The sequence below is a fragment of the Cupressus sempervirens genome, chromosome 1 (genome assembly GCF_028749045.1).
Source record: "Cupressus sempervirens isolate cs-2001-9-10 chromosome 1, ASM2874904v1, whole genome shotgun sequence".
Lineage (NCBI taxonomy): Eukaryota > Viridiplantae > Streptophyta > Pinopsida > Cupressales > Cupressaceae > Cupressus > Cupressus sempervirens.
The window spans coordinates 221,787,871-221,815,701 of NC_143118.1; the positions used below are offsets into that span (position 1 = coordinate 221,787,871).

General features: G+C 37.3%; 1 protein-coding gene and 1 pseudogene across 1 annotated transcript; both read left to right on the forward strand.

The window, feature by feature from the left end:
* The first annotated feature begins 334 nt into the window (after positions 1 to 334).
* Positions 335 to 8,723, forward strand: LOC149576951 (linoleate 9S-lipoxygenase A-like; annotated as a pseudogene).
* Positions 8,724 to 16,458: 7,735 nt separating this feature from the next.
* On the forward strand, positions 16,459 to 20,094 carry LOC149576952 (linoleate 9S-lipoxygenase A-like). The gene is made up of 9 exons (XM_089824001.1): positions 16,459 to 16,682; positions 16,797 to 17,083; positions 17,169 to 17,409; positions 17,514 to 17,843; positions 17,949 to 18,034; positions 18,137 to 18,244; positions 18,360 to 18,664; positions 18,776 to 19,039; positions 19,137 to 20,094. The coding sequence occupies exons 1-9, from the start codon at positions 16,475 to 16,477 to the stop codon at positions 19,909 to 19,911; spliced, it is 2,604 nt and encodes an 867-aa protein (XP_089680127.1). The 5' UTR covers positions 16,459 to 16,474; the 3' UTR covers positions 19,912 to 20,094.
* The last annotated feature ends 7,737 nt before the right edge of the window (positions 20,095 to 27,831 follow it).

The following is a 27,831-nucleotide window of genomic DNA, read 5'->3' on the forward strand; positions in this document are numbered from 1 at the left end:
TGAACGATCTTATCAATTGCTGGAGAAAAACAGAAATGCCCAACATGTCAAACCTTTGGATAGGCAGGCATAGGACAATGACATATAGTGGCCCATCCATATCAGTCTCGAAAGTTAATTTCGCATTATCTTTCTTGTGCGATGATGCCTTAGACACGTTTTTCACAAACGAAGGGAGCCGTTACCGTCGATGCTTGGTTCTCTATGCATAAATAGAGTACGGGTAGTTGAATACCACATGTATCTCAATCTCAATTTCAAGTGGCGTGAGTGTTTGAAGAGTTGGTTTACACGTTAAGTCTGAGCGAGAGAGAATATTTGAAGTTTAGCCAACATGAATATCAAAAGTTTATTGAATCATATCTCCGTTCCAAAAATTCAAACAATTCCATTGATCTCTCAGAATGGGAACTCTGAGAAGTTTGAAATCAAGGGAGAAGTGGTGTTAATGAAAGCATATCTTGCCGATGTAACAGACTACTCTGCCACCATAGCGGACGCGGTCTCTGAATTGCTCGGGCGGAAAGCCTTTAGCTTGTTAGTAGGGACAAGATTGATCAAGGTAATAAAATCATTGTCAATTATTACTTGGATTAAGTTATTATTTACTGTTTATAGCATTGTCCAACGTTTGACTGGTTATGGAGTAGATTCTGGATTGGGAAAGAAGGGAGAAGAGAAATCAATAAGCTGGAACTCACTGGATGGTCCCATCGCCGGTTACTCGAAATTCTCCGTCAGCTTCACATGGAATTCTCAACTAGGAGTGCCCGGTGCCTTGCTCATCAGGAACTCCCACCCGAGGGAGTTCTTCTTGAAATCACTCACACTTTCCACTGTTCCGGGAAAACTTCCAGGAATTCGTTTTGTCTCCAACTCCTGGATCTATCCTTGCTATCTATTCAACAAAACCGACCGGGTCTTCTTTTCTACTCAGGTATACTTTGAAACAGATAATTTGAGATCTTGGAAGCAATCACGCAAACAACGTAGTACTAACGTAAATTTGGTGATTACAGAGTCATCTTCCCAATGAAACACCGGCGGGTCTGTTGACATTGAGAAAGCGAGAGCTGGCTACACTCCGAGGAAACAGTACGGGAGAGAGAAAGTGTTACGATCGTGTGTATGACTACGATCTTTACAATGATCTGGGCAACCCAGATAGCGATGCCGATCTACGCAGGGAGGTGCTTGGCGGGTCTCAGGACCTTCCTTATCCCCGAAGATGTAGAACTGGACGTGACCCCAGCAGAACAGGTTCTCTAGATATTAAAAAAGCTTTAAGGATTTTTGTAGTGTTAATTGATTCTAGTTTCAACTAGTTTAGAGATTTAATTAATGGTAATGTTTATACTTTTGCAGATCGGAAGTTCGAGAGCTTGCCTCTGTTGCCCACCACACAGTACTTCATTCCACCGGACGAGAAGTTCCCTCATATCAATCTGTCCGACTACAGATCTAACTTGGTGAGAGCCTTCGCCAAAAAGGTGATACCCACCATCAAGTCCATATTTGGTGACGAGTTCCACTCGCTGGAAGACGTCAGAGATATTTAGAGCAAAGGAGTACCCAAGGGTATCAATTCTGTTATGGAACTTAGTCAAGACCTAATTCCTCTTCAAATGGTGAAAGGATTGCTCAGCACACAGGACCAAGCTCTCGTTCATTTCACAGTTCCCCAAGTCAGTGAGGGTGCGAGAGATCATTACTATTTATTTGATTAAACTTAAAGTGATTCTCTCTAGCAAATTAGATATAACTATACCCACAACATAGGATTTGTCATTTATGACATGCAGCTGATGACCTTGCGTGGATGGCGGACGAGGAGTTTGCACGCCAAGCCCTTTCCGGTCTCAATCCCTTGGCCATTGAATGTCTGCAGGCAAGCAAATTGAAATTCCCCTCGTTGTATTTTAATGCTAATTTTTGTTTTGTTTTGTATATTGATAATAGTCCCTATGTTCTTCTCTTGATTTCGGAACAGAGCTTTCCTCCATTGAGCAGCTTGGACGCCAAGCTGTATGGCCCCCAGGAGAGTTCTATAACAGCAGAACATATAGAGAAAAATCTTGATGGACTTACGGTGCAGCAGGTATGTTATATAGATAAACTGATTCAACAAACTCAACGATATTATCAAAAGAGAACGGAACTGCCTATTTTCTATTAAATCTAATGATGGGATTATGTTTGAATGACTTGATTAGGCTTTGGAAGGAAAAAGACTGTATATCTTGGATTACTACGATGCGTACATGCCCTACATTGAACGCATCAACAAGGCATCAGACCATCGTAAAATGTATGCCTCGCGCGCACTCTTCTTCCTCACAGACCAAGGAATTCTGAGGGTTGTCGCGATCGAGTTGTGTTTGCCTCACACCAGTCTCACCCAGTCTGAAAGAAAAGTTTACACCCCTGCACAGGATGGTGAAGAAGGTGCTCTGTGGCTGCTCGCCAAGGCACATTCAAGAGTTAACGATGCCGGTTATCACCAGTTAATCAGTCATTGGTAAGATAATTAAGATTGAAACATGACAGTAATTTGTTGTACGAGTAGACAAAATAATGTCATGATGATTAATTTTCCATTCTGCACGCAGGCTAAGAACTCATGCCGTCATCGAGTCTTTCATCATTGCTACTCACAGACAACTAAGCAAAATGCATCCCCTCCACAAATTATTGCTCCCTCATTATTTTGACACCATGGACATTAAACAATTTGCCTGGCAGATTCTGATCAATGCAAATGGCGTTATTGAATCCGGATTCACACCCTACAGATACGCCATGGAGTTGTCTTCTAAAGCGTATAAACAATGGAAACTCAATGAACAAGGCTTGCCTGCCGATCTAATCAAAAGGTACACTGGTTTTTTTTTCCGCTGCACGACTCTCTATTACCAAGTGTTATGTATTGAATACAAATAATTCTAAGCTAGGAGATGTTTATATGCAATCGCAGAGGAATGGCAGTTGCAGACTCAACAGCACCTCACGGAGTGTAGCTTGTGATGGAAGACTACCCATACGCAGTGGACGGTCTGGAGATATGGGCCGCTTTAAAGCAATGGGTGAGTGATTACGTGTCACTCTACTACAAGAGCGACGATGCAATCAAGGAAGACACAGAAGTGCAGGCATGGTGGAAGGAGGTGGTGAACGTGGGGCATGGAGATCTGAAGAATGAAAGCGGATGGTATCAGATGGAGTCGGTGGAGGAAGCGGTGGAAGCAATAACAACCATCATTTGGATCGCATCAGCTCACCATGCGGCTGTTAACTTCGGGCAATATGCGTACGGAGGATACATGCCCAATCTACCCACTCTGAGCAGGCGCCTTATTCCTGCGCAGCATTCGCTTGACTACGCGGAAATGATGAAGGACCCAGAAGCGTTTATGCTGTCAACCGTGTCGAACCCGAACCAGGCCACAACGGTGATGGCGGTGTTGGAGCTTCTGTCGAAGCATTCAACGGACGGAGTGTATTTGGGGAAGGTGAAGGGATCGACTCTGAAAAATTTAACTATTGCAGTCTGATTATTAATTTCCTATCATAAACGATTATTAAACTGCTGAGAATAAATTCTTAGCTAATATCGAAAAATAACAAACTTCGGACAAATTGTCCCTGGAAAAATTCCTAAAGGAAAACTAGTTCTACAGATGAGGAATTATATTAAACTTCAGCAAATCAAGAGATACAAAATTCTTTGCCTCTCATTGGCAGAATTCCGACAACCTCCTAATATATCCCGCTGATATTTCCCACTGCTATTCCTGCACTAACACTGCACCCTTGCTAACACTGCAAGACTGTTTGCTAACACTGCAAACGTTTCTCCAAACTTCTTGTTCTCCAAATGTCCCCTAGACCCCCTTTTATACTACTCTCGTTGGTAAACCAACGGCCGAGATTGATTTACAATCGACAGTGGAGATATAAAACAATTTACCAACCCTAACAAAATTGGTTTCTAGTTGCTTCTAAAAGAAGTCAATTATTTAATAAATAATTGTCCTTGCTCTAACCAATTTGTTAGCAAAAACAATTAGATACTAAATAATAGCATATGGACAAACAGCTGTCCAAGCTAACAAAACTAACACTCCCTCTTAGCGAGGAAGCTGTTCTGCAGGACACCTAACTTATCTTTGAAGAAGATAAATTTTGCCTTTCCCAATGCCTTAGTCAAAATGTCTGCTACCTGCTCCTCTATAGGTATATATTGTAGCTGAACAACTCCACTTTGTACACAATCTCTGATGAAGTGATATCTGATATCTATATGTTTAGACCTATCATGAAACACTGGATTCTCAGACAACTTGATGCAACTCTGATTGTCACAATGTATCACAGTAGTCTCAACCTTCTGACCAAACAAAGCTACTAACAACTTTCGAAGCCATATAGCTTCACATGTTGCCATGCTAGCTGCTATGTATTCTGCTTCTGCTGAACTTAGAGCCACAGACTTTTGCTTCCTGCTGAACCAAGATACAACTCCTGATCCCAAGCTAAAACAACACCCTGAAGTGCTCCTTTTGTCTGTTGTACTTCCTGCCCAATCTGCGTCAGTATAGTCTATCAACTTGATACCTTCACCTTGAACACTTCTGCAAGGTTCCTCTTGCAATCCATTATGAGCCCTAGTGAACCTGTAAGAAATAGGTCGTCCACATAAAGAACAACAATGAGAATCTCACCCCCAATCATCAAGTAGTAGAGGTTAGCATCTGCTTCACTCTTCACAAAGCCCATTTTTTGCAAGTATGTATCAATGCGCTCATACCACGCTTTAGGAGCCTGCTTGAGTCCGTACAATGCTTTTTTCAATTTACACACGCGGGTCTCTTTGTTGTGTGCTACAAAGCCTTCTGGTTGTTCTATGTATACCTCCTCCTTCAACTCACCATTAAGGAATGCTATCTTAACATCCATTTGATGAATTTTCCATCCCATCTATGCTGCAAGTGAGATTACAGCTCGTATAGAAGTATACCTGGCAACTGGAGCAAATGTCTCCTCATAGTCTATTCCCTCCTTCTGAGAGAACCCTTTTGCCACGAACCTCGCCTTGTATTTCTCGATGCTACCATCTACACCGTGCTTTATCTTATAGATCCAACCTGATCCAACTATAGCCCTATCTGTTGGTCTAGGTACTACCTCCCACACATCATTCTGCATTATTGAAGAATATTCCTCAATCATAGCATCTCGACATACCTGATGTTCTGCAGCTTCCTGATAGCTAGAAGGTTCACTATCTACCAACTGACTAACTAATGCCACATAGTCATTGAACTTGGCTGGTTGTCTTCGCTGTCTAGTACTCTTCCTAGGAGCTCCCACAAATTTTTGAGTATCCTTTTGTGTATCTGGAACCTCATGGTTCCCACTGCCAACTGTAGAGGATGAAATGTCAAACTCTAAGTCTTCTAGATGCATTTCTTGTTGCACCTGTTGCTCCATACTCTGTGAATCTTCACTAACTGAGTCTACACTCGTACTGGTAACTGTACTTGAGCTTTGTTGCTCTTGTCTTGGTCATGGAGCTTCTGTTGGTTGCTCACTTTGATCATCTGCTGGCAAATCTCTGGATCTCCTGAATGCCTTGTCCTCCATGAACTTGACATCCCGTCTGACAATAATTCTTTTAGTGCTCGGAATGAAAATCTTGTATGCCTTTGAGGTCTCACTATACCCCACAAAGTACCCCCTCTCTGCAGTCTGATCTAACTTTGTACGCGTATCTTCAGGAATATGGCAATATGCCAAACTTTCGAATATCCTGAAGTGACTAACATCTGGCTTCTTCCCTGTGAAAGCCTCCTCTGGTGTCATCTTCCCTAGTACCTTGTGTGTAACTCTATTATGAATGTAGACTGTTGTATTACTCGCCTCTGCCCATAAGTAACGGGGCATGTCCTGGTCATGTAGCATAGCTCTTGCTGCCTCCGATATAGAACGGTTCTTCCTCTCAGCAACTCTATTCTGCTGTGGATTGTAAGGAACAATCCATTCTCTCTTGATTCCTTCTCTGGTGCAGAACTCCTGGAAGACATTTCCTTTGTACTCGCCTCCATTGTCTGACCGAAGAACCTTTATCTTCTTTCTTGTCAAATTCTCCACTAAAGCCTTGAACTCTTGGAATCGACTGAAAACCTCATCCTTAGTCTTCAAGAAGTATATCCAAGTCTTTCTAGAGAAATCATCAATAAAAGTAACATAGTACTCATATCATCTGAGAGATTTCGTCGACATCGGTCCACAAACATCTGAATGTACTAGATCAAGAAGACCCTTAGATCTGGTGTCACTCCTTGGAAAAGATGCTTTCGCAAACTTTTCCAACACACATCCCTTACATACATCATCATGCTCTGTGCTCACCTCTGGAACACCTGTCACCGTCTCACGAAGCAATCTAAGTGCTCCATGATGAATATGGCCCATCCTCCTATACCATAGCTCTCCAAGATCTCTAGGATTACTATTGCTCATAAGTGCCTTTGGAGTATCAAATTGCAATTTATAAAGGCGACCACTCCTAACTCCAATAGTTATGGGTGATTTCCAATCCTTGTGCTTAATCAACACATTTGTCCCTCTAAAGAGTACATTATACCCCCTATCCTGAAGAACAGATACAGAAATCAAATTCATACCTAAGCATGGCACATATAACACCTCATGAAGTGGGATTATCTTTCCATTCTCCTTCTGAAACTGAACAGTCCCTTTTTCAACAGGGTTGAGTTTGGACAAGTTTCCCATAGAAATCTGGATGTTGGTGTCCTCCTCCTTGTAACTAGAGAAGTACTCTCTAACTCCTGTCATATGAAATGACGCCCCACTATCTATATACCAAACACACTGTGAGGTTGAGCTAACCATACAAGCTATGAGTGCAAACTCATCTTCTATTCTACTGGAGAGTTCTTCCGCACTTGCTGAAGTTGCCACCTGCTTCTTACCCTTCTTCCTTTCTGGGCAATCACTGACATAGTGGCCAAACTCGTGACATCCAAAGCACTTGACCTTAGAAAGGTCCTTCTTCTTCTTTTCACTTTGTGAATTTGATCCTTTGCTAGATCCCTTCTTTGCTTTCCCTTTACCCGCTAGGGCAATGTTCTCTTGTTCCACCTCATTTTTCTGACTCTTGTTGGCCCCATTGACAAGACTTAGTCTAAACTCCTCTTGAGTGAAATCAGTCCATAGTCGATCCCAACTCGATAAAGTATCTCGTCCACTGACAACTTGAACAAAGACACTCCATTGTTTAGTAAACCCATTTAGGGCTATTCTCACTAGCTCGTCATCACTAGGGTTATCTCCAACAGCTGCTAACTCATCCTTGACAAGTCTGAGCCTGATGAGGTAACTTGTGACGTCTTCTCCCTGATTCATTCGGGTATTCTTTAGCTTCTCTTTGAGAATCAACTTCCTGTTGGTGGTAGCATTTTGGTATAGATTCAGAATGGCATCCCACATCTTCTTCGCCATATCTAGCTCTGCGATATGTGGAACAATATGATCCTTGACACCATCAAGGATAATCCTCTTTGCTTTGGCATCGTCCTTCCTATATGCTGCATCCGTTGGTACAGGTACAACACTGGTAGCACAATCTTTGATACCATTATCTTCCAACAATAAAGAAATTCTGGCCTTCCAGACACCAAAATTTGAGGCACCATCCAATCTATCATGATCTCTCAAACCAGCTGAAGCCATCTCAGGGGTTTAAAGAAATAATAAATCTAAAGAGATCAAAATTTCTTTTCTAGGGCAAAACTCTTCTACCCTTAACTAAGCTCTGATACCATGTGAAAAATTTAACTATTGTAGTTACTGATTATTAATCTCCTATCATAAATGATTATTAAACCGTTGAAAATAAATTCTTAGCTAATATCGAAAAATAACACAACTGCAACTTCACTTATAAAATACGGAAAGAAATGCGCAACACAATGAATACAATATTTTCAGACAAATTGTCCCTGGGAAAACCCCTAAGGGAAAACCAGTTCTACAGATGAGGAATTATATTAAACTTCAGCAAATCAAGAGATACAAAATTCCTTGCCTCTCACTGGCAGAACTCCGACAACCTCTTAATTTATCCCGTTGATATTCCTCACTGCTATTCCCGCACTAACACTGCACCCTTGCTAACAATGCAAGACTGTTTGCTAACACTGCAAATGTTTCTCCAAACTTCTTGTTCTCCAAATGCCCCTTAGACCTCCTTTTATACTACTCTCGTTGGTAAACCAACGACCGAGATTGATTTACAATTGACGGTGGAAATATAAAACAACCTACCAACCCTAATAAAATTGGTTTCTAGTTGCTTTTAAAAGAAGTCAATTATTTAATAAATAATTGTCCTTGCTCTAACCAATTTGTTAGCAAAAACAATTAGAGACTAAATAATAGCATATGGACAAACAGCTGTCCAAACTAACAAAACTAACACATGGACAGACGATGAGAGCATCGAGCAAGCATTTGGGAAATTCTCCGAAACTCTGGCGGGCGTGGAGAAGAATGTGTCGGAGAGAAACAAGAATTCGAAGCTGAAGAACAGGTACGGTCCATCACAGGTTCCGTACACGCTGCTGTACCCGGGCACAACTGATCACCTAAAGGAGGGCGCATTGACTGGCAGGGGAGTTCCAAACAGCGTTTCTATTTAATTTTATCTCTGTTCAGTGCACCGCTCAATTTGCAAGAGTGTTTTTGGAATAACCGCTCTGACGATTCTGCATCGTTGTCGAGCTGCTTAATTACTCACTAAATCTAATACAACTTTTAGAAGCGGGTGGAGTTGGCACCTGCATAATCCATCCTATTTTAATAAATAAGTAATTACTTAAAAAGAGGTTCGCCCATACTTTGCTTTTGTTGATTTATATTATTCTGATTCGCAATAAATTCAAATCACTTCTAATTTTAGGGTAGCCATTCACGTATAGGATATTGGTTTTTTTTTCTCTATTCTTTTTCTTTCTTGTTTCTTTTGTTTTATAAAAGATTTAAAAGGGTTGATCAACAGATTAGATAGGTGTGTATTAAGTCATATTTTATTGATGTATTATAAGTCTCTAGAGTCAACACTATTAATTTGAAACTCGAAACTACTAATACTATTTCATCAGAAAAAGTGAGCTTTAATGAAACAATTGTTGTAAGAGCTATTGATTTGCTCCTCTCCCTAATAACTAAAATTTTATTATTTGTCTAAAAGTCATCCCTTGGAAGTTAATCAAGTAAAAAATAAAAGAAGTATAACATCATCACTTGAAAGAAATAATAATTATGTATTCAATTTTTTTAAAAATCAATTCTAATAGGTTGGAACCTCTTTCACTAAGATTCAAGGAGTGATGAGTATCCATTGTACCATGTTTATCCAAAAAATTATAGAAACCTCATCCCTTATGCTGATGAAGACTTGCATAGAGAGTGAATTTATTAAATGTAGGCTCATTCCAAACCATTCAAATTCAACATCAAACTAAAGAACTATTACACATATCATCCCATTTTTATATACAAATATAAGATAAAATAGATTGTTGTATGTTATTTTCTTTATTTTAAATTGTCATCACTTAACCAATATTAATTTAATTGTCTGCTAAAGTTACAATTCAATTTTTTTACACTTTTCTTACTTAGAATTGAAGATATTCAAGATTGGTCATAGTTTCTGAAGTAGATAAGTTGTACAAATATTTTTAATCTAATTTGATGCAAGTATTTGTGCTCAAATCTATTGAATCGAGAGAACTAAGAATTGAAATATATGCATTATGTCAACGATGTTTACAAAAAAATCATAGTCTAATATCTTAGGTAGGCTTATTCCAAACCAAATAACTATTTTGATGATTTACATCTTATTGACATTATGAGAAAATGAATTGATGTGTTCTTTATCATGTTATCCATCAAGATACTACTGGAGGAAAGTGACTTTCATGTGTTGATTGTCTAGGGAAAAAGAAAGCTTCAATAATACATAAAAATATTCTTTTAATTACATACATACGTTAGAAAAATATAACCCCTTGTATAAAATGTAAATAAATATATTTATGTAGCCTTATTATTTTAATAAAATAGTATTAATCAAAATGATTCTTTATATTAAATATAAAAAATAATGCTCATTTTCTCTAAAAGAATTAGGCCTATGATATTAATCATGCTTATAATAAAACATTTCATTAGTTCAATTTTAATAGTGAACAAAATTAAAAATAAATTATAAGGATTTTGTATATTTAAAGTCATAAAAATAATGAAATTATATTATTTTAAAGTTAAATGGAAATATTTATTGTTAGAAAGTGATACGGGGACAAAAATCAAAGTTTCAAAACTCAATGACTTTCTACCATTATAGTTTTCATACCCTAGATTCAATTATTTTGAGGGAAAAGTAAACTTGATCTACTGATAAGATAACCTACTCAACATAAGGTTAATAACACACATATAATATTACATTCTAACCCAAAAATAATTATATGAATTTTATTGAATATACAGATACCCATACCCCCAGCCTCCCCACACACACATACATGGTTTTATAAATTACATCTAATGTAGTTTCTCATTATTTGATGCCTCTACCATAGTAAAAATAATCTAGCATATTTTTAATTTACATGTCATAATTCTTAATCATGGAGTCTGTTTGGTTGAGGATGCATGTACACCATTAAGATGTTCATGCAGTTCTCATTTGTTCTGAGAAACCATAGGTGTCTAAAACATCTTGGAACATTACACCTACCACTCCTTTAGTGTAATGCCTCTTCCTATCACACCTTGACATTTTGAATCCTTTGGCTAGCTTAGAACACCATAATTTACAGGTTCATTTTGGTCTCTCTTAGATTTTTTTAGATTTATTTTTGGGTATTGTAGAATTTTGGAAGCCTTATTAATCATATTCAATGTTTGACATAACGGATGCCGATGAAAGTAAAGGGGAGATTGTTGGAGTGAAGTTGAAGTGGAGTGAAGTTTTGATGTGATGGCCAGTTAGTAAGAAAATATTTTGAGCAAAATAGAGATCTGATCAAGAAAAGTGAGTTGTCATTTTTAACAAATCATTAACTCTTACTTTCAAACCATTGTAGCAGAAAATATCTTAACTAAATTCCTCTTACTACTCTTTCCTTGTTAACTATCTCCCCCCCCCCAGGGGTTATCTGACCAAAATTATGCATGGCTCAGCCTTGATCTCTTCTTCAATCTTAGAGTCTCATCTATTAGATTGCTCTAACTTTATCTTTTTACATTTCACCTCAAAATTGGAAATTTTGGTTCTCCACAAAAATTGAATGAAGGCCCTAGATTTAGTAAAATCATCATCAACTATCACAAATTTATTGGTAGCCTTCTCTATGATAGGATCCATTTCTCTCCCCTTAAAATATTCCACTTTAAGGTTCCATAGTAGCATTGGAGGTTCTTGAGGTACTCGGTCATCAATTTCTGATGTTGTTATTAAGACTTCATCTTGGCCCCCCATTTGTTTTAATTGCTTCCTCAAGGCATCTTCATTATCAAAATATATGGGGGTTTGAGAGGGAGAGTATTCCTCTATCTTTGATGAAGATCTCTCTTCTAACATTTGCTTCTTAGTTGCTAGCTTTGAAGGCGGGCTCTCTGAATGTTACCTTTCATAAATTGGCATAGGATATGCCCTCACATTCCTAGAAAATACATACCCAACCTTTCTTTGGAGGGTGTATTATCTTGGACTGATGAAAATTCTACTTATTAGTCTTCTCTCCACCTCCTTGTCTTGCACTCAATATGCCTTTATTAATGCCTCCTTTTTCTCATTCAAGGTTCACAAAATTTCAGCAAAATGTGTCATTAGCTTATTTACTTTATCTCCCCAAAATTTTATGTCAGCCAAAGGATCATATTTGTTGATCTCATTTTGGTTTTGACATGGTAGTGACGAAACACTTAGTCATTATCTAGCAGAGAATAGTGCTAGCCGAGTGCATAGTGTATGTTGTGCATAAGTCTCTAGACAATATATGCTGAGTAATATGACTAGTCAGTGTCAAACATTAGTACATGCCAAGTAGTCAGTATATGTTGAGTCACTTTATCACCGAGTAGTCAATACATGCAAAGTGATTCAGGCAACAAGCAACAATAAGTGTTGAGTTATATAGGAGTCGAGTAACAACATTTAGAGCATAGTGAAGGCCAAGCATCAGAGCCTATCGATGCCAAGTGAACAATTTTTGACATAGATGTTTGTTATGGCACAAAATTCTATTTAACTAGTTTTAGGCCAACACAAACATGATTTTTCAATCATAAGAGATAAGTGTTGAGTTCAGTTATGTATCCCTATGCAATGCACGCATCCAATTAGATTAAGGGAAGGATTAGGTGACAATAAGGATCAACCATAGCCGCTAATTTTGACCTAGCTCATCTCCACCAATGTCTATTTGAGGAGGTAAACCCTAAGAAGTTTATGAATGCATGAGGAGACAAATGCTAAGAGTTCACAAAGAATTCATGGTGACTTAGATGGCTATGACATAGTTATACATTGCAGAATCAGTTTGAGGAGAACAAAGTGAAGCAGTGAAAGGATAGAGAAGACATATCTAATAAGGAGGATCGAGGTTTAAATAGTAAAGAGACAAGAAACTATGTAGGATAGCCATGCAACCCAGGATGCTCCTGCATCATGTTGATAGACATGACACCCTTCAAGGCATTATATGGCTACAAATCTTCATTGTTCATGGATCTTGCATTGGGTGAAAATCATGCTCTAAGAGCTGAAGATTGGCTATAGGAGAGTTTAGATATCATGAAATCTCTCAAGGAAACTTTACAAGGGGCTCAAAACCAACAAAAGATGTATGTTGATTGACACTAGGTAGGAAGAAGTTTTGAGGTTGGTGACCTGGTATACCTTCAACTTCAACCATTTAGAAAATCCTCTCTGAAGTCATCTAGTAAGGAGAAGCTTAAACCTTGTTTCTACAAATCATATAAAGCGGTTCAGAGGGTAGGCGAAGTTGCCTATGAATGGAGCTTCCTGAGGGGAGCCAAATCCATAATGTTTTTAACATGTTATGTCTAAAGAAGGATATTAGAAAACATGTAACGATGTCAAAGGGATTGCCTCCCATTGATGAAGAGGGAAAATTAATTCTAGAGCCAACTGGGATCATAGATGTCTAGGAGAAGAGGCTTAGATCTCACACCATTAAGGAGTTTCTTGTGCGATGAAAGGATCTTCTAGTTGAGGATGCTACCTAGGAAGGCAAGCAAATTTTGGAGCATCCAAGTTTTCAATTGCTTGAGGGAAAGCAATTTTTGGGCAAGGAGGACTGTGATGTCCCCAATATTATTAAATAATAATTTTTGGCTATGTGGCTGACAATCAATGTTTTTATCTCTCATGCCCATTATTTTATTTTTGTTGCAACTTGTTAGCTTGTCTACATTTTTGTAATCCTTTGGGAAGCTTCCTCGAAGCCCTTTATAAGGTCATCTTATAGGTTGTTTAAGGGAGGTGATTGAGATTTTTCTTTGTAATTATGAATTCTTGTTGGAGTTCTAGGTTTGTTTGCCATTTTGGAAGTGGAAAATTTTCGCTACTCAACTTTTTTGGTTTCGAGGGGATTCAACAATCACCCTATTCTGTCTCCTACAATACTTTTCTTGGATCTAGCGAATCGAAGCACCATCATTGTATGTGAGTATTATTTGGTGGTTATCTATATTCAATATCTATTCATGCTTTGTATTTATTTGGTAGATTTGGTGTTGTACTATTATTTGCATATAAGTCTGTACTTTCTTTCTAATCTCCATGCAACACTTTCCATTTTGTGCACCATACTACCTTCCTCCAAACTCCTCCATTGATTTGTCATGCTACCTCCCTTTGTATTCCTCCCTCGATCAATCATACTACCTCTTCCATACTCCTCCCTCCATTTTCTGTACCACCACCCTTTGTACTCCTTCTTCCATCCGCTCAGTAATCTTCTCTCCATCCGCTCCTCGTACTACCTTCCTCCATACTCCTTGTTCCATCCGCCATACTACCTCCCTTCGTACTCCTCCCTCCATCCAGTGTACTACCTCCCTCAGTACTCCTCCCTCCATTCACCATATTACCTCCCTATGTACTCCTCCATCCATCCACTATACTACCTCCGTTCGTATTCCTCCCTCCATCCACCATACTACCTCCCTCCATACTCCTCCCATCGTACTCCTCCCTCCATCCATTGTACTACCTCCCTTAGTACTCCTACCTCCGTCCGCCATATTACCTCCCTATGTACTCCTCCATCCATTCACTGTACTACCTTTTGTACTCCTTCCTCCATCCACTATACTACCTCCCTCCATACTCCTCCCTTCATCCACCGTACACCAACATTTCGGTACACAAACCTCCCACCTGAATTCGAATATTACACCTCTAACAAGGACAAACACACTATACACATGTAATAAACTCCTAACAGGGTCAAAACCTTTTGCGAGGTACATTTTATTCATGGATAATTTTTTGGGTACCATCCCCACCATAATCTTCCCTTCGCCAAGGGTTCCCTAGTTAACAAAATATGGTGTTATGAGTTTTTTTGTGGTATTATTATTATTGATTTTTAGTTTCATCATTTATGTAGGTTTAAGGTTTATATTTGATATCCATATTTGGGTAAAAATTTGTGGAATACTGATTTCTAGCTCCCCCTTCCCCACTCTTTGTATTCTCTATTTCTAACAAATTTTCTAAAATTATTTAAATTTATAATTGAGATATTCATCCCATAATCTATCATTGCATTCAGTTCCTTTTTTCAGTTTAGTTTTAAACTAATGACCTAGACTTTTGTAAAACTTCAAATATTTCATTCTTTCTTTTATGAAAATTAAGTTGTACTTTCCCACCATCATCAATAAATGTGACGAGGTACCTAGAACTTAAAAGTGATGGATAACGTGGTTCACATATATCATTGTGAATGAGATGTAGTGGATGATTAACTATCCATGCTTTTTGTGATTCAAAAGGATCTTGGATGTGTTTACCTAACACATCCTTAACACACACCTTCAAAAGCTGAATTATTTTTTGATTCCCTAACCATATCCATTCTATGTCTTTTAATTTATTGTAATTTATATGTCCAAATCTAGCATGCCAAAGTTTTGACATTTGATCAATTTTAACAATAAAAATATAAGAAAGCATATACTCATCATTTAAAAACCCAAGAAACCTTTTTTTATGGTCAACTCTACCAATATCAATTGCATCCTAGATCATTTTTAGTCCCTAACAATAAATTGATTAATAGTAATAACCGTATATTCTTCTCGATCAATTTTAAATATTTTTAAATATTAAAATAAGAGTCATCCCTCATCCTTCCACTCATAAAACATTTGTCAAAGATCTATCTATCACAGTAATGGTCGTCATACTGTAAGTTCCGAAAACAATCAGTAAAAGGTCTATAATACTGTAAATTTCCATGGCAGTTTCTTAATCTGAATTCTTCTCCGATAAAAATTAAGAAACAAAGATTTACCCGGTTCATGTGAGAAAATGCAATCGTTTCTGAAGCAAAGTACCCGGATCTCTACCATCTATTATTTTCTCTTGTGGATCCACTGGCTAGTTTCACTTTCTTTCTCGGGCAATCCCCACATCCTTATAATGCTTTTGTTTGACCAGTACCAACAGTAATTAAAGGTTTGGAAATCTCACCTCTAGAACTATATTATAAAACTGATCAGTAGCGAGGTTAAAGAAATTCATAATGAACGAAATCATTTGAATTTTCCGTCAAACTTCAATTTAAAATGTAACCTAGAATCATTAAAAATTAGCCCATGTGGTGTATACGTAGATTCCGGATCGTTTGGTGAAACCTGCGTCCTTCAAACATTATGGACGACGAACAAGCTCGTTCTGCACGAGCATAAAATTTAATATTGAGAACACAGTTATCTGTAAATGCACAAGTTGCACAACGTGCATTGTAACCCTTTTATTTAGAATTGAGTTGATGTCTACCCATAATTTTCAGCGACTTTTAAATGATGTATCTTATCTGTTATTGGAAGAAAAACAAAAATGCCAACATGTCGAATCTTTGTATGGGCAGACATAGGACAATGACATATTGTCGCCCATCTTATCGGTTTAGAGAGTTGATTTTGTATATCTTTCAAGTGGGGTGAGGCATTAATCACGTTTTCCTTAAACGAAGAGAACTATTACGACCGAAGCTCGGCCCTCTCGTGCATAAATAAAGGTGCGGAGTGGAGCAGCAAAGGTATCTAAATCTCAAGTATTGTGTTTGTTTACTTGTTAAGCCTTTGCTAGAGAGAGAAGTTTTGGTGTTTGGCCAAGATGACTGTAAAAAGTTTATTGAATAACATCCCTTTGATCTCCCAGAATGGGGGTGCGGAGAAGTATGAAATCAAGGGAGAAGTGGTGTTAATGAAAGCATATCTTGCCGATGTAACAGACTACTCTGCCACCATAGCGGACGCGGTCTCTGAATTGCTCGGGCGGAAAGCCTTCCTTCAGCTCGTTAGTAGCGACAAGATCGATCAAGGTAAAAAGATTATTGTTTGTTATTGGTTGAATCAATTTATTATTCTTTCTTCTGTTGTACCGATGGAATGATGAATTTATAACATTGTCCAACATTTGATTGGTAATGGTGTAGATTCGGGATTGGGGAAGAAGGGAGAGGAGGAATCAATAAGCTGGAACTCACTGGATGGTCCCGTCGCTGGTGATTCGAAATTCTCTGTGAGCTTCACATGGAGTTCTCAACTGGGAGTGCCCGGTGCCTTGCTCGTCAAGAACGCGCACCCGAGGGAGTTCTTCTTGAAATCGCTCACTCTTTCTGCTGTGCCTGGTAAGCTTCCAGCAATTCGTTTTGTGTGTAACTCCTGGATCTACCCTTACTATCTATTCAGCAAAACGGACCGGGTCTTCTTTTCTACTCAGGTATACTTTGAAACAGATAATTTGAGATCTTGGAAGCAACTGCGCAAACAATGTAGTCCTAATTATGTGCTTTTGTTGATTTCAGAGTCATCTTCCCAGCGAAACACCGGCGGGTCTGTTGACGTTGAGAAAGAGAGAGCTGGCTACACTGCGAGGAAACGGTACCGGAGAGAGAAAGTGTTACGATCGTGTGTATGATTACGATCTTTACAATGATCTGGGCGACGTAGATAAAGATGCCGATCTACGAAGGGAAGTACTGGGTGGGTCTCAGGACCTTCCTTATCCCCGAAGATGTAGAACTGGACGTGCCCCCAGCAAAACAGGTTCTCTAGATTTTATAATGCTTTAAGTATTTTTTTAATGTTAATTGATTCTAGTTTAAATTAATTCGAAGAGTTAATCAATGATAATGTGTATGCTATGACAGATCGGAAGTTCGAGAGCTTGCCTCTGTTGCCCACCACACAATACTTCATTCCACCGGACGAGAAGTTCCCTCATATCAATCTGTCCGACTACAGATCTAATTTGGTGAGAGCCTTCGCCAAAAAGGTTATACCCACCATCAAGTCCATATTTGGTGATGAGTTCCACACCCTGGAAGACGTCAGAGATATTTACAGCAAAGGAGTACCCAAGGCTATCAACAACGTTATGGATCTTAGTCGAGATCTAATTCCTCTGCAAATGGTGAAAGGATTGCTTAGCACACAGGACCAAGCGCTCATACATTTCACAGTTCCCCAAGTCATTACGGGTGCGAGATCATTACTATTTATTTGATTAAATTTCTGTGATTCGCTCTAGCAAATTACATATAAGTGATACCCACAACATATGATTTGTCATTTCTGATACGCAGCTGATGAACATGCGTGGATGACGGACGAAGAGTTTGCACGCCAAACCCTTTCCGGTCTCAATCCCTTGGCCATTCAATGTCTGCAGGCAAGCAAATTGAAATTCCCCTTGTTTTATTTTAATGCTAATTTTTGTTTTGTTTTGTATATTGATTGTAATCCTAATGTTCTTCTCTTGAGCTTGGAACAGAGCTTTCCTCCATCAAGCAGCTTGGACGCGGAGTTGTATGGTCCTCAGGAGAGTTGTATAACAGCAGAACATATAGAGAAAAACCTTGATGGACTTACCGTGCAGCAGGTATGTTATATAAATAAATTGATTCAACTAACTCAACGACATTATCAAAAGACAAGGAAGCTACCGATTTTCTATCAAATCTCATGATGGGATTATGTTTGAATGACTTGATTAGGCTTTGGGAGGAAAAAGACTGTATATCTTGGATTACTACGATGCGTACATGCCTTACATCGAACGCATCAACAAGGAATCAGATCATCGTAAAATGTATGCCTCCCGCACTCTCTTCTTCCTCACTGACCAAGGAATTCTGAGGGTTGTTGCGATAGAGTTGTGTTTGCCTCACACTAGTCTAACCCAGTCTGAAAGAAAAGTTTATACCCCTGCACAAGATGGAGAAGCAGGCGCCCTCTGGCTGCTCGCCAAAGCGCATTCAAGAGTTAACGATGCCGGCTATCACCAGCTAATCAGTCATTGGTAAGAGAAAATTAAAAGCAGAAAGTAATTTGGTGTACTCTATACTTGTATTTAAAGACACCGAATAAACGAAATAATGTCACGATGATTAATTTTTCATTCTGCACGCAGGCTAAGAACTCATGCCGTCATCGAGCCGTTCATCATTGCTACTCATAGGCAGCTAAGCAAAATGCATCCCCTCCACAAATTATTGCTCCCTCATTATTTTGACACCATGGACATCAACCAATCTGCCCGGCAGATTCTGATCAATGCAAATGGCGTTATTGAGTCTGGATTCACACCCTACAGATACGCCATGGAGCTGTCCTCTAAAGCATATAAACAATGGAAGCTGAATGAACAAGGCTTGCCTGCCGATCTAATCAATAGGTACACTGATTGTTTTTCCGCTATACGACTCCCTATTAAGTGTTACGTATTGAATACAAATAATTCTAAGCTAGGAGATGTTTATGTGCAATTGCAGAGGAATGGCAGTTGCAGACTCAGCGGCACCACACGGAGTGAGGCTTGTGATAGAAGACTACCCATATGCAGTCGACGGTCTAGAGATCTGGGCTGCTCTAAAGCAATGGGTGAGTGATTACGTATCTCTGTATTACAAGAGCGACGATGCGATCAAGAAAGACACAGAAGTGCAGGCATGGTGGAAGGAGGTGGTCAATGTGGGGCATGGAGATCTGAAGAATGAAAGTGGATGGTATAAGATGGAGTCGGTGGAGGAATCGGTGGAAGCAATAACAACCATCATTTGGATCGCATCAGCCCACCACGCTGCCGTCAACTTCGGGCAATATGCGTACGGGGGATACATGCCCAATCTCCCCACCCTCAGCAGACGCCTCATTCCTGAAGAGCATTCCCTTGACCACGCCGAAATGATGAAGGACCCAGAAGCGTTTATGCTGTCAACAGTTTCGAACCCGAATCAGGCCACCACGGTGATGGCGGTGTTGGAGCTTCTGTCGAAGCATTCAACTGACGAGGTGTATTTGGGGCAAGTGAAGGGATCAACTCCTGAATGGACTGACGACGAGGGCATCGCACAAGCATTTGGGAAATTCTCAGCAACTCTGGCAGGCGTGGAGAAGAATGTGTCGGAGAGAAACAAGAATTCAAAGCTGAAGAACAGGTACGGGCCATCACAGTTGCCGTACACGCTGCTGTATCCGGGCACAACTGACCTCTCCAAGGCGGGCGGATTGACGGGCAGGGGAATTCCAAACAGCGTTTCTATTTAATCCTTGTCTCCCTTCATTCCAGCGTTCAATTTACAAGCGTGTTTTTAAAATAACTGTTCTGACCATTCGGCATCATTGTCGAGGTACTGAATTGCCCACTATATGTAATATAGTTGGGTAGAAGCGGGTGGAATCGGCACCTACCTGATCCAATATAAAATTTCTCTACTTTTTATTGCTTCATACTGCTCCGCAGCTATTAGACGAGAGAATTAAGCATCTTTTTTTATTAAAGGGCAGCAAAAGGGTCCTGAACCGGAGAATTAAGGATCATAGTAACTTCTGGGTCTTAAAAAATTGAAGTTACAATTATTTCAGATCATTTCAATCTTAAATTGCATCGTAAGTCCTCTTTTTAAAGGTTTGGATCAGGGATAACTTTGAGAAACTTTCTTTTATAAAAATAAAATAAAATCTTGGCGAATTCAACATTATTTTAGGAGGAAAAAATTAATTTCTTTTAGTGCTTTTTTTGAACTTCGAAAAAATTTAATTTCATTGATGATTTTTTTCGTCGAAAGAAAATTTTGTAAACCTTGGCAAATATTTAATTATTAAAAAAAATCATGATCAAATGTATGAATACCTAGAAACCATATTATATATCATCTAAAACATAGTAACTTATTTTAATAACTGTTAGATGATCGTAAGTTGGACGGTATAAATCCTATTTCGGGCCTAAATATTCAAGGACAACAAGTTCTAGAGTAAATATCCGAAATAATGACACCTGTCAACAGTCAAATCCATTTTGGGCCAAAGCTTAAAAGGATAAAAACTTACTTGGAAAGTCTCCGGAATAGAGACATGTGTCAAGTATATGTACTTATCATATAACCCAACTTAAAATTTTACCATATATTGGCAAATGTGACCATCGAATAAGACAAGCCTCAAAAATTATGGGCGAAAATATTTGATTTACCGCGTGGAAAGATTAGATTCCATTGGCGAACTTATTGTTAAAATAAAAGTGATTATGTATCACTATTGGCGATTGGTCTGAGCATGGGACCCATTTTTCATAAACTGCGGGCGATGACACCACCCAAAAAGTGCAAAAAAATTCACCAAATTCAAGGTCCCTGATAAGTAAGATTAGCCATTTGGCGAATATTTGCTACTAAAATAAACCTTGGTTTGGATCCACATTATGAAACAGAATGCACACGAGCATGTATTTTCTTGAAGTATTCATAAAGATTTAAAAAATGTTAAACAAATAGTTGTGTGTTAAGTAATTTTTTGTTGTTGCATTGTTGTGGCATCACATAAATTTTTTAATTTTAGATCTAAGGAATTCATTTCATTCAATTATTTGTACTCATGCTCAACAAATTAACAAAATTTATGTCACACTAGTGCTATCATTTCATTGAAAATATTAGGCATTAGAGCGACAAGTGCTAAGCAACTAAACATGCAACAATGATTGGATCCTCTCCCTATTTTACGAGTTATAAAAAATTCTTCCATTGAAAATGAAACAAATGAGAAAAAAAATGTATAATATCATTCCTTTATTTCTTCATTCATTAAAAGAATTATGTAGGATTTGTTTATGCTAATTTAAAGATAGGTTAAAACCTCTTATATAAATATTCATATAGCAAGGGATATCCGATTTCCCAAAGTTATTTGAGAAACAATTCTTCTCTCACTTCTTATGATGTCAAGGCTTTGTACTCTACAAGAATTTATCACTTGTACCCTCATTCCAAACCATTCAACTTCAAAATCAAACGAAAGACCCATTATGTATATCATCCCATTTTCTATGCAAATGTTAAATACTAAAATAATTGCATTTTTAAAAATTTCTTTGAAAGTGTTATCACCTAACCAAGACTAAAATTATTTAATATTTTGATTCACCATTTTTAAACTTTTCTTTAGAGGGGTTGTGTTTTGAATTCAAATATGCATGTTGTGTCATAGTCTCTAAAGGAATTAAGTTTTATAAATATATAAATTAATATAATTTAGGGTAGAATTTTGAGCTTAAAATTATTCAATTAAGATTTTAAGAATTGAGATATTTTCATTATGTCAATTTTTTTGTAACATGATTATAATCTCATATCTTATAAAGTTCCATTCATAACTATTCAACTTATTTAGTAAATTACATCCTATTGACATTATGAAAAGTTCAATTAAACTATTGAGAAGGTGAAATTTACCAACCTCGAGGTCATCTAAAATACCCCTTGCACCACTTTACTTCAACTAGTGCTTTAGTGAAATAAGCGATTAAGACAACTTAAAAGATAAAATAAAGCTCTATGATCTAGACAATGTAACATAGACATAAAAGAACTACATGAACTCAGATATACTAATTCATAAAATTGCTTTGGCTATTTAAATATAAAGGATTGACTAATCCTTTAGCAATTGAGTTTTGAAAGCTTGTTGTTTAAGACAAATGTGTAGATTGAGAATTGAAGTAAGAATATGAGATGCTAGTGCTAATATGAGATTCTAGTGCAATGTACTTATGTCCCATATGGACAAACTATAGAGGATGAGACTACAAGTGGGAACAATAATTTAAGTAATGAAGAGGAAATGTATAAAAAAAGAATAGCAATTAGGTCTAACACTATAAAAGTGATATAAAATAAGAATTGGGGGAAAAAATATATTTTCATAACAAAGGAAAGTTGTTGAAATTGATAATCCACTCCACTTCTCCTTGCAAAAACCCTATACACAAAAATAGTGGAAAAATGTTGGTTGAATATTTAGAGACTTCTCTTAGTCAAGTTCCTACTTTAGTGTTGACACGTCCAAAAGAGTAAAATAGATAAAGTAATGGTGATAGATAGGATAATTACACAAATGATAAAGCTAATATTATATTAAGAATATGATTAAGAATCTATCATATTACTTACAAATGTAAAGTAATGTGAGTGGCCAAAGAAATATGATATTGTGTTATTTTTATGGAATGTATACATGTTATGATATGATTCCTATATTCAAGAGGTAAGTTTTTCTTCATGGGTAAATGACTAAAGTTTCCTAGTTAAGTGGCTCTTAATGGGTGTTTGGGCGCTAAGTGACTTCTAGGATATCCTATTGGTGAGCTATCTTAATTAAGTGATAAACTTAATCTATTAACCAAGAAATGTGAAAAAAATTCTAAATATGATTAATTGATGCCTCACAGGAAAATGATGGTGCTAGTACATACTAGGGATGATAGTAGGGAAATGAATTTTTTTAATGACACAATCAAATAACATCATCTTTATGGAAAGGTACTATATTCCTACTTGGGGATTGAGGTGTAGAGAGATTGTTAGGATAACCCAAGAGGTGACGGCTATGGAGTGAATTTCAGCTAGTTGAAGCGTAGAGCCTTTACACCTATGAATGGACCTATGGGTTCCACAAGATTGAGTTGTTGATCTTCATGGTCATGTGATAGTTCTTTCATTTGATCCTTTCCATGTTTTTGGTTTAGAAAATTCCTATTGTATCTTACATCATGTTGAGATGTATTAATTTTTAGATTTTTTAGACGATTTTACTTGGAACAAGGTTCCTAAAGATTAAATTTTTAATATATATTGATTTTATTATCACTTTCATGTTTTACTTTAATTAAGAATAGGTTGTTTGTCCATTGACCTGCTAGTCTCTTCAACAATTTGGAAAAAATAGTAAATTAGGAAAATATAATTATATAAAATATGCACAAAAAGTTTATTTGCGTTACCTTTCTATCAAAAAATAAATAATGAATTTCAATATATATTGATTAAGTTATAGTGATCCAAATGTACGTATATATAAATTACAGTTGTGGTCACTTTAGAACATAATAATCTATGAAATGTTTTTGATATTTATAAGAAGCCAAAATGGGGGCTAAACCAAAGAAAAAAATATTTTAGTTGAACATCAAATGTAAGCAATTTCTATTAGATTAACCTACCCCCTTTCTTAATATAAAAAACCCCCAAAATAAAGTATTCCTATATCTAAAGGTACTATAGTTTATAGTTATTAAAATACTATAAGTACATATAAACCTAGCCCATTTAATCCATCTAGGTATAAACCAAGTCCAACAAGTATTAATATAAAGAGCCCAATGGGGCATACAATAAAATCTAAACATAAAAACACAAAAAAACCAAAAATCAAGGAACGAAGAGCTAACTGTTTTTCTTATCTTTGCCTAGGATCTCCAAAGAGGGCCACAATTAGTCATCTACCAGGAAGCCATATAGAGAATGACTTGTCTCCCTATCTTTAGCACCATTGAGCTCCACCTTCCCATCCTAAAGAATATGGAGGGTTGTGGTTGTTGATTATATGAAATAAATAGATAAATTCACCACCTTATCAAACTTGTCCTCCAAATCATTCTTGATTAAGGTAATAATAGTTTCCTCCACTTTGGATAAAACATCCTTCATTGATGGATGACCATCAAAGGTTTTCTAATGTAGGGAACTATCCCCCTTCTGATTATCTCCTCGTATGGGTTCCTTGAGCCGAGTCTCCCCACTCTTTATAGTCACTAGATTTTTTGTATCAATGTTTAGGTTTGTAATATGGGTGGTGAAATTCCCTTGGTCACTAGCTTTACTCCCCACCTTAGACTCAGGGGTATTGGATTTGGTTTTAAAAGTATCTAATACACAACAAGGCATAGTGTTTTCCTAACCACTAGAAAATGTATCATGAACCTTGTCCTCACGAGTCATCCTTATCCTCTAGCTCCTCATAATTTCTCTTGGTTGCTTTCCTTTTAGGTGTAGGATGACTTTTCTTCTCAGTATTCTTGGTGGACTCTAATCTAACAGGTCTATCTTGACCTAAAAGGGTAGAGGGATTATTTTTTATCACTCTCTTATGGGTCCTAAGGATTTTATTTTTACCCGTAACTCTAGCACTATCCACATCCAAGACCTCAATATTTTGAAATTTAACCTCCTTTGGGGTGGAGCAGGGACCTTTATCATCAAGGGTATGACCAGAATAAAAAGAGCCTTGGGGAGTAGAAGAGTTTCGTTAGTACTTGATACAGCCACAGTTTTAAAACTTGTAATTCATAGCTTCAAACCACTTTGAACCTCAGTTCAAAGTAGTTCGAAGTGGTTCAATTGTTCAGAAACACATGGTGGTTCACTAGTTTAGCATGCAAATCCAGATCTAGGCTCAAATTGCCAAATTCATTGTTTTCAATGTAGAAGTTCAGGGGTCCTAATTTCGAGACATTCCTCAACTAAAGAATAAAATATCATCATAGTGCAGCTTAAGAGTTCTCTTCAGTGGTTTAGAGTTGGTTCAATTTGTTTGAAGTCACAAGTGCAGAATTCAGTCCGGGTGTTTGGTGATGTCATTATCAAATCGTAAATGTGGAGACATTTGATTAAAGATGACCCATTCATAAAAAGGGAAAAGATGAAAGGCAATTAGACTTCATTTTGGGATTTAACTCTAAATATGAAGAGAAGCTTTCTTTGGATCAAATTCAGAAGTTCAGGAGAGTTCTGGTTCATACTAACTCAAAAGTAATATATGATTTGGAAGGTTCATGGCTAGCTTCAAGATACCATTACATGTATGACAAAATTAAAGCGAAGTTTGAGTTGTTGAAAAGGAGAATCAAAATGTTCGCCACTGCATTAGCTCGAAATCAAATATTGGTTGGACGGATACATAAGATAACACATCGGCCCATGAAATGAAGAGGAAGCAACACTTCAAAAAGAAATATTGAAGTCAGAATGCTACTCATGACAAGGATGATGTTGAAAGAGAGTATATGGAACCATCGGGCAAAGAGATTCTCATTTACAAAGAGCATAATGCATCATACTTATCTCATAATTTTTCTTACCCAAGATGGAGGAATCACATTTTCATTTTTTTATGAGGACCCTAGTTTATGTCTTTGACATGCACATATCCTTGTGGTACATTTGTTGATATTGCAGAGTTTTTTTCGAAAGCATTTCAATATAGTGTTGAAGGATAGGACTCTGATGATGCTGTAGGATCTTTTCATGAAAATTAATGTCTAAAAAATCTCGCCAGTCAAGTCTACATATCGGGCTTTCATATTATAAAATACATGATACATGCCAAACATTTGACAAAGGATCCTGATAGTAGAAGACGTTCCACCCCATAATCCCAGTTTGAAGGCTGCGGTATTTAAACTGAGATAAAAGATGAGTATCATATTGGTTCCCTTTTGATCTCAATTGGAATCCAATCATTATGCTCAGGATTTAGGAGTGTTTAGCACACTTTCTATGACAACAGAGTTTGTGCTATTTGATAATGAACAAACTATATATCCAAATGATCAATCTTGCTTTGGTGAGATAGGATTGTTTCATTCATTCTCTCAAGCATCATATGCATTGCTCAATGCAGATTACAGCCAGTGTGCATTGAAGATTTTAGAACATAGTCTTTATGTCATGAAGATTTTAGATCAAAGGCTTTAGCAAAATTGATGTCAATGGAAAATTTCCAAACTCAGTCCTCATTGACAGAAGACTCATGATCTATGCCACCATCAAATTCACTCTTAGTAGAAGAAACACATAATTATCACCAGAAGGGATGCGACAAATGGAAGTTTAAACTGTGATGGGTTCAGTAAGCATTCTCGATACCAAGGTAGTGCATAGGATACATTGGAGGATCATGCTTTAAGCTTCTACTATGGAATAAAGTCACTATCTAGGCAGATCCATATGGGAGAAGCACTTGAGTGTCTACTTAACAATCATATGCCGACATTATTAGAAGAAGCCAATTTAGTCACATTATTAAAGTTTAGTGTGGAGAGTAGTCGAGATTTGTCAAAATCATAAGAACTTGATTATCTTAAATCAAGATAATCGTTGAATAGTGTACATAATGCTATATTATCCTAAACTTGATAATTAGATGGTTCTTAGTAAAGCATTGCTGATCAGCATAGGGACCCACAAGCAAAATGTTTAAACCAGCTAAAGACACAGTTAAGGAATATAGAGTGCCTGATTCTCTATATGTTTCTAATGAGGTAAGCTGGGGTATGTGAGAAAAGGAAACCCAAGTGGCTTTTAAAGATTCTTTATTTTGTATTGCTTGTCTGAGAATGTTTGTATTGAATTCGAAATAGAAATGATGCCAAGTCATGAGCTATCGATATGGGAGATGTACCAATTTTTTTTTTTGAAATGCTCTTTCATCATAAAAATGAATCATATCATCAGTCACTAGGAGGTTTAGTCAAACTATAAATGTCATTAAACAGTGACATGTGGAGGATTAATGTGCAAAGTGTAGAGATCTCTTAAACAAGTGTCGATGCTCATTACTTAGTTGAGCATAAATTTGAAGTTGACTATCTATTTCACATAAAGGAAGCCCATAAGATGCCAAAAGTGATTGGTGATAATAAATTTAATTATTAATTAAACCTGATGCACATGTAAAAGTATATGAGGAAAGGAAGAGACAATTTTCCTTCGAGAATCAGTTACCCAAAACAGAACAAGAATCGACATCAGAAAGGATAAAAGGTGATAGAAAATGAGTAGATGGAGTTCCATTCTTCCTTCTTCCAAACTGCAGACTTGGAGCTACAGGCAGGGAGGAGAGTTGGAAAAATTGTTCTATTTTCTTGAGAGGCTGTGAGAGACAGAGCATGGGTTATTTCCTTTCTTTCTTCTTTTCAAAATTGGGTGTTTGAGGTAGAGTTGGGATTTTGATAGTTGATGTAACATGGTGAAGGGAGTTTCTATCTTTATTGAAATAACAATTTGGTTGTAATGTGTAGAAGGTACTTTGTGAATCTTTTACAGTCAAGGAAGGGAGACTGGAGGTTAATAATATCAGAACTTTGATTATGGTGTATTTTCCTTCCACTGGTAATGAACCTTGAGTCAT